Source organism: Nanorana parkeri, unplaced genomic scaffold, assembly GCF_000935625.1.
Source record: "Nanorana parkeri isolate BGI_ZX_2015 unplaced genomic scaffold, ASM93562v1 scaffold1434, whole genome shotgun sequence".
NCBI lineage: Eukaryota > Metazoa > Chordata > Amphibia > Anura > Dicroglossidae > Nanorana > Nanorana parkeri.
Genome location: NW_017307702.1, coordinates 205,097 through 213,359, shown reverse-complemented (window position 1 = coordinate 213,359; position 8,263 = coordinate 205,097). Strand labels below are relative to the sequence as shown.

Below are 8,263 nucleotides of genomic sequence, written 5' to 3'. Positions count from 1 at the left end.
CCGACCCAGATGTTGGATCGGCTGAGTCAAACTCCTTCTGCACTTCGGGTCAGCCGAACATGCTGAGCATGTTCGGCTGATCCGAAGCCACGCGAATAAAGCCGATGTACGGCTGATTTCAGCCGATGTACGGCTGAAATCAGCCGTACCAGCCAGAAGTGAATAGCCGAACAGTTTTCGGCTCACTTCACTTCTGATCGGTCATTCACTCGGCTGCCCTCGGCAGCTTTGTGAATAGACCCCTTAGTTACAGCTTTATGTAGCACAACAGTTGCTTGAATGAGTATCAATGAGTATTGATAGAACAACTGGAGGCTTCTCCCATTTTCTATGTTTAAAGTGAATGTAAACCCTAACAATGAACCGTTCTTATTTGTTCCATTTTGAGCTGTTAAATATACTATTAAAAATGTTTTGGCATATGTTTTCGATATATGCAAAAATGCCTGTTAATCCTGCCAGAGATCTTGTCAGCTGATAACTGCCTGTGCTGCATTTTTATCAATTAGCATTCTTCCCAGCTATTTCTGAAGACTACAGAACATTTCCCCTCTAAGCTATGCAGTAGAAGAAAGAGGGAGGTGTTTGTAGTCCTGTGCTATGGTGCCAACGCTGCTTCTCTATAGATACAGAACAGCGAGTTTTGTCACACTAAGACAAGAAGTACTGTATGTTGCTGACAGAATAATCAGATAAAAATAATAAAAATCTTAGAGAAAAGAAAATGAATGCAGTTACCACATCAAAGGACTGGTAAGATGCAAAGTATTACATTTTTGCACATGGATTTACACATACTTTAGGTTACACTAAACACTAAAAAGTGCATTACAACAGCTATTCCACATTTCTAAGTTATTTTTTTTTCTAGACATCAACCTACTTGGTTACAATAAAGGCATAAAGAAAAATCCCTGTCCACAACTCACATGAAATTTCATTTCTGCAAAACTGTCTTCATTTGCCACAAACTTTCTATATTGGGGTAATACATAAAGAAGCTCCCACTCTCCTTTGTTCATGAAAACACTTTTGTCCTCTTTCACTTCTTCTGGTGTCCTCCATAATGATACATTGATGTCCTGAACTAGAAAAGGAAATATATGAACAATGGTTATGGTGCACAGATCCTGAACATCTAGGTGCCAACCACTAATTAGGTAACAATAGAAGGAAAGAAAAGTCGGGGGGGGGTTTTAGGCACCAATTGACAAGTACCAATAAACTTCGAACAACAGTTTATATATACAAATATTTGTTTAATTAGGTACAAAAAGTAAAAAGCATCAGTGAATGCATAAGAATATAAAACCAAAACATACAAATTTAGAGAGAGCCTCCTAACACCCCCTGAGTTCCAGTTGAGAGGCTATATTGCATGATCAGAAATCTGGAAACATGATTGATTAATGATAGTATATATAGAAAAAAACTATTTCATAAGGAAAAATTGATGCATATATAAATAATCACAAAGCCTCTAATGGAACAAACAGTGGTGAGTGATAAAGCAGTACTTGCAATACTCAGTGGGAATGCAGTACTTGCATTGCTCTGCTCTGCTCAAAATACACAAACTTGGAGAGAACCTCCTAGCACCCCCCTGAGTTCCAATTTAGAGGCTGTATTGCATGATCAAAAATCTAGAAACATGATGGTATATAATAGCATATATAAAACAAAACAATTCATAAGGAAAATGCATCCATATACAATTGGTAACAACACCTCTAATGGAACAGACAATGGTGGGTGATGATGCAGTACTTGCAATATTCAGTGGAAAAGCAGTACTCGCATTACTCTAAGCGTGCCACAGGGCGCTTCATCAGGAGAAGGTGGTCTGAAGATCATAACAAAGAACAAATATAAGTACTCAAACTTTAAACACATTCAATAATACAATATTAACACTGAGGAATGCCAATCAATCTTACCCCCTCAGTGTGAATCAACAGGTGCACATGCACAAACCAGGCAGACACGGGGGGGCACGTCTTCCCAGGTTGAAGGAGGATAGAATTGGCCAGTCACGGGCTGTTATAGTAAGATTCAAGATTAAGATAGATCACACACATGTGGGAAATGTATGAGAGAGGGAATATTGTACCATAAAAAGCCTGGTCTGTGCATGTACACCTGTTGATTCACACTGAGGGGGTAAGATTGATTGGCACTCCTCAGTATTAATATTGGTTTTATATTCTTATGCATTCACTGATGCTTTTTACTTTTTGGACCTAATTAAACAAATGTTTTTATATATAAACTGTTGTTTTCGAAGTTTATTGGTACTTGTCAATTGGTGGCTAAAAAAACAACAACTTTTCTTTCCTTCTATTGTTAGAAAAGGAAATATGTGAAACTGAAAATATGCTGTAATTATTCTTAATAAAATCCAGTGCAGAATGTCTAAACATGAGTAAAGAACAAATTAATGTTCTGAAGACAATAGGCAGCTGCAAACGGAACATGTTCAAAATAGAATTAAAAAACCTGTGATGTAACACAAGAATCAGTATTACATCTTGCTATTTTTAGCTATGTGTTTAATGACCTAATGGGTTACATTTAAATTAAAGTTGGTATTTCTACCGATGACACAACATTATGTAGAATTTTTACAGCTCAGCAGGATAGCGCATATGTAAAGTATAGATATGTCCTGTTACACTCCTTACCGGTTCCAAAGAATAAACCTGTAAGATCAGGTGGGTGCTTAAAATGACCACGGGTGGCGAATGTCACATAGAGTCCAGAAACGTCCCAGCACACCATTTAAACGTTAAAAAAACAATTTAATGACACACACTTGTCATTCAAATGCAAACGTTTTCGGGGCCTCACAGGGTCCCTTTCATCAGGCTCAGAAAGACAAAGTATCACATGAGCCACACCACTTAAATAGGCAAACAAAGTGAGAAGAAACAGCAGAACCTCCCACCCTTGTGATTACAATTCCCGCCAAAAGGATTAAAAAAAGAACTTACATAATCACATCACCAACATGTGGATGAAGAGAGCGTGCACCGCTGTTGTCACTGTTGTGGTAACAGGACGCTGAATCAGAGACAGCTAGCTCTGCCCCGTCCACTGGCATTTGTATGCGCGTATGTGCATGGACTGTATGCAATCCCAGAATGCATCAATTTTAATCGAAATTTTAATGTACCGTATGCACGTACGTGCTTCTAAGCGTGCACATACTCGTATATGTGCATGTAAAATACTCACAAATTTTGAGCCCGGACTCATCTCCGTTCCATTTTTTTTGCGCATCTTTACGCAGCGCAAATATACGGCTCCATACACAGCCATGTATGGAGCCATTTATTTGCATATGCTGCATATGGGAAAATACGCAGTGTATTGTACGGCAGTGTGAATGAGGCCTTACAGAAAGACCTTGGCAATAAATAAAATGGCAATATTGACAGTTAACGAGCAGATTAAATTGAATATTGATAAATGTATTGTTATGCCACTAAACAATGGAAATAACTTTTAGTTTCTAAAACGAAGAAGGACTTGAGAATGCTGGTTAGTGGTAAGCTAAGCAGGAGCACTCAATGTCAAACAGTGGCTACAAAAGCAAATTACATCCTGAGATGTATTAAAAAGAGAGAAATAACACATGATGCAAGTACAGAATTTCTCATATATAAGTCAGATATGCATATACAGTAATGTATGTTTCGGAGAACTTTATTACTTAGGACAAAGAATATCAAGTAATTTGACAGGGGATACTAATCATGTTCTATAATAAAGGAAACTGCGCATGAAATACAATAATGAATACATGGAACTGCAAGCAACCGGAATGTCTTGTCAATAATGACTTTCATGTAAATGTTTCCATACCTCAATATGTGTGATTATTTAAATATGCTCTAGTTTTTCTTCTATTCATGTGTAAAGGATCAATACAAAGATAAGGCAAATTAGCTATTTCTCTCAATGAACAATGTAACAATCAATCCATTACAACTGAAAGAAAATCTTATGTCTTTATAAGAAGCAGATAAATAATGCAGGAATAGTTGATGACTCTAACCATGTCGCCATTTTAAAGCAGCATTGGAAAAATTTATGTTAGCTACAGTGGTGTATTACAATGAGCTACCCAGACAGCAGGGAAAGGTTATGTTATAGTTAGCGTCAAGTGTTGAGTTTAGGAGATGAATGAATTAGAGCTTGGCCTTTTGATCTGGCTACAAAGGACACTATACATATCTCTCTTGCACAATTAAATCACAAGGCTTCATGGAGCTCCTCCCACTTTTCTCCCCAACTCAGCCTGCAATGTTGTAGATTAATTTTGTGCAATACCTCGTAGGCACCTGCTGCCATTCTGCAGTAGGCTATACAGGATAAGACAGGGTCCTCATCAGAGAGTGGGATCTCTTCTCCTAATTCGTACCCTGTGGACGCAGCCCTAAGGAGATCCCATTGCCAAAATTTAAAAAAGATAAAGCAAAGACACCCTGTAAGAAAAGACATGTTATACTTACATTTCTGATGGACAGTGAACATAATTTTTACTCTCTTGAAGAGCTACAAACTTTGCTGCTGACACTTCCAGGTGTCTGATAACTTATCCCCCGCTGGGTGCAGTAGTACCTCCTGTCAGTTGCTATGTCACTATTGTGTTCTGTAATGATGTAGCAGCTGATAGCAATAACTACAGAAACCAGTGTTGGACATGGTATTAGACACACTAGGACGTGTCAGCAGTGGCGGTTAGAGCTCTTCTAGAGAGTGAAGATTCCACTCACCTCCCTCTATAAATGTAAATATAACACATCCTCTTTCACATCCTCTTTTTGCCAAAGAGTATCTAAACAGCAGTCAGAATGAAAAACACGAAAGACAGCAATGATAAAAAAAAAAGACCATTGAATGTAGATATGCGTAATAGCATGGTGCACATAATAACAATAGAAATTGCAGAAAAAAAGCCATAGGAAGATATTAAAGAAATAAAACTTACTTGTGTGAAGCCAGCTGGTGAATGTCAATGAGCAGTTTTGAAGGTCAAAAGGGAAATTGTAGATATTAAGGCTACAGGCAGTCACTACTTGAATAGGTTTATAATTCAGAACTCTTCCTTCATGGTTGACATAGACATAAGGGATATCTGGAGATTTCCCAACATCCACACTGAAGGGAGACCAAAGAAACGTTGTATGGTAATCTGCACACAGATAGGTATTACTTTTGCTTTCGCTCCATTTTTTATTACTATTTAATGTAATAATGGTCTTTAAAAGTACGAGTATTTTTTGCCATAAGCTGTGACAGTAGAGTCTAAAAATACCCATTCCCAGAATTATCACTGAATGAAAACACAATAACTAAAAAAGGCACTTAAAGGAAGGATTAAAAACTGAAATAAAAAAAAGAAAAATTAGCAGCAAAGCAAACAGCGATATTTGTTTTATTCTTGTCATTTTGAAATGGAATAAGGAAGGTTCATACCCTGAGGGATATTGTTAAGCAGAATGATGTCAAACACATTTTAATTCTAACATGATTCATAACGGCATGCTTACAATGTTATTTGATTGTTTTACAAATTAAACACATTTTTTGTTGTGTTGTTTTCTAAGGAGGCTGAGTGGCAGATTTTGTTCACATTTACATCTAATATTTTAAGAACAGTTCAGCCAGTTCATAATATAATGTTTATGCATTGATTGTGATGTAGATGTAATGCTTTCTAAAGCACGCTGTTACTTACAACTCATTGATTAGAATGTCTGGGACCCAGATCTTCTCCGTAGGAATGGATATTTGAGATAGATTTTCATACTCCTTGGGGTCCCAAGTGAGAAACTCATCTATCCAAAACTAAACAAAAATCTAATTACTATTCTGTTGCAGAAAATGTTAGTAAATATATTTATCAATTAAAATGTTAAAAGATTTCTGTTACATAGGTTCAAATGTCTTGAATATTTTTGTTAGATAATATAAATAGTCAACATTTAATAACTGTCATAGTAAGATGGCTTTGGAGAGTTCCTGCTAAGTAATTTGAGCAAAGAAGGGAATCTAGGTAAGTCTAGGTAGCAGCGAATGTCTCAGAAAGCAGCTGTTGTACTAAGGAAAGAGATGAGTAAGCAAGTCAAAGAAGGGATACTTGCCTCCTCTTCTGCTCACAAAGACAACATCTTAACTGTGGATTAACATGTAAAGACAGTTCTGGGCAATCATATTAGAAAACGTAGCATACTCTGCAAACAAAGCTGCCGTAGGCTGCCAAGCGAATAACCGACCTGAAGTGAAGTGAGCTGAATGCTGTTCGGCTATTCACTGCAGGGTTGTACAGCTGATTTCAGCCGTATATCGGCTGAAATCAGCCTTACATCAGGTGGCTTTGGGTCGGCCGAACATGCTCAGGATGTTTGGCCGACCCCAAGTACAGAAGGAGTTCGACTCAGCTGATCCAACATCTGGATCAACTGAGCCGAACCTCTGGCAGGCTACTCGCTGCTGTTTGGCCTATTCTCATAGATGCCGAACAGCAGTTAGTGATTATAGCCAAATACCGCTGATCGGCATTCGGCTGGGCTATTCTGCTCGGTACCTCTGTGGTACCGAGCAGAATAGAAAAACAGTCAAAAAAAGTGGGGAAAAAAATAGAAACCTATTGGGTGGAGCTAGCAGTGACAGCTAGCTCCGCACAACTGTTTTCTATTGGCCGGGACCAGCTTTAAAATGAGAGCTTGTCGGAGCCGGCGGGGATATGAAAGCCGGCTCTGCTAAGCTCTCATCCTAATAACAGAACAGTGTCCTCTGGTTATCTAGTAACCAGAGGACACTGTTCTGTCATTAGGATGAGAGCTCAGCAGAGTCTGCTTTCATATCCCCGCCGGCTCTGCTAAGCTCTCATCGTAATGACAGATGGGCGTCCCTGGTTACCTGATCTGTCTCTGCAAGTGGCCGGAGCCAGCCGTGAGACGACGGCTGGCTTCGCCCAGCTGTCAGTAGCAGGCTGTCAGCTGGCCAATGGCTTGCCGTTCGGCCAGCTTCCACTTTCACCTGGGCTCAGTCCAGCCGAAGCATATGCCTTCGACTCGACTGAGCCGCTCGGCCAACTTCGGGAGCTGTACGGGCTATAGTGAATAGCCCGTACACCAGCCCATCAGTTCTACTGAAGCGAAGGGGTCCTCGGGCCGAAGCTAGCCGAAGGATCAGCCAAAGCTATGGCTAGATCCCTCGACAGCTATGTGAATAACCCCCTAAAATGATCCATTTCTCATTAGATTTAGTAGTTAGTAGATTAGCATAGCATCTTTAGGATAGTTAGATCTCTCTACAACAAAATAAATAAATAAAATTGCTGTATGTGTTTTAACACCCTGAATTAAAAAGGAAATTCTGGTAAGCAACGTTTGTACCCAACCCGACCAGCAAACTGACCACACACACACGCACACGCTCACATAGGTTGAACTCGATAGACCTGTGTTTTTATTAAATTCAAAGGATCGGCCGAAGCTACGGCCAGATCCTTCGGCAGCTTCGTGAATAGACCCCTATGTAGCTACGTCACTTAATTCCAGCGTGATTTTAGAAAAAAAACAACCCTTCATTTAATAAATAATATTTATTTGATCCTCTGGGTTCTAATGGTCTTACAAGTTTGTGGATCTTTGTAAGGCCATTCCTCCACCTAAGCAGGTCTAAATAAGAACCAAAAAAGAGTCAGGTCCCATAAACCAGGAAAAACTTCCTTTCTGTGTTTCTTTTGTCAGCTATTATGATGTGGTGTTAGAGGTTGTCACAAACACAGCATGGTTGACTCATAATGACCATAGAGTGGGGGCAGGCACCATTAACTTTTTTTGTAGGTTTCTGGTTTTTTGTAGGTTTCTGATAATTTGCATATCCGCATGGCTCCATAAAAAGGCATAAAAAGTTATTTATAACAGGTTCTATTTTAATACTTTATATTTAAGCATTGGACTGTACCTGTCTATACCATATGTATGTTGTGAGAACTTGGTTCTTTTCATCCTAGCAAAAAAAACAATAGACTTATTATATAATTATATTTATAGGTACCATTTCATGAACAGATAAATGATTTTCATGTGTAAAATATTCATTATTATAGTACATAGTCATTAAACATAGACATTGCCACTGCAATTTGTGGATTGGCATTTTAATACATTTTGGGCATTTTGGGGAGGTCTAATAGATGTCATTAGATATATTACAGCAATGATTTTGGGTATCCTTAAATATTTAG

The 8,263-nt window shown here is 38.7% G+C and overlaps 1 protein-coding gene across 1 annotated transcript in view; it reads right to left on the bottom strand.

Annotated features, from left to right (window-relative positions):
- The window catches only part of LOC108798231 (5-hydroxytryptamine receptor 3A-like), a 17,043-nt gene that overhangs the window by 6,668 nt on the left and 2,112 nt on the right, over positions 1-8,263 (bottom strand). The window contains exons 3-6 of the mRNA XM_018569964.1: positions 7,981-8,025; positions 5,744-5,853; positions 4,994-5,163; positions 930-1,087 (exon numbers count right to left, since the gene is read on the bottom strand). Coding sequence (XP_018425466.1) covers positions 930-1,087; positions 4,994-5,163; positions 5,744-5,853; positions 7,981-8,025 — 483 coding nt within the window. The remainder of the gene's footprint in view (positions 1-929; positions 1,088-4,993; positions 5,164-5,743; positions 5,854-7,980; positions 8,026-8,263) is intronic.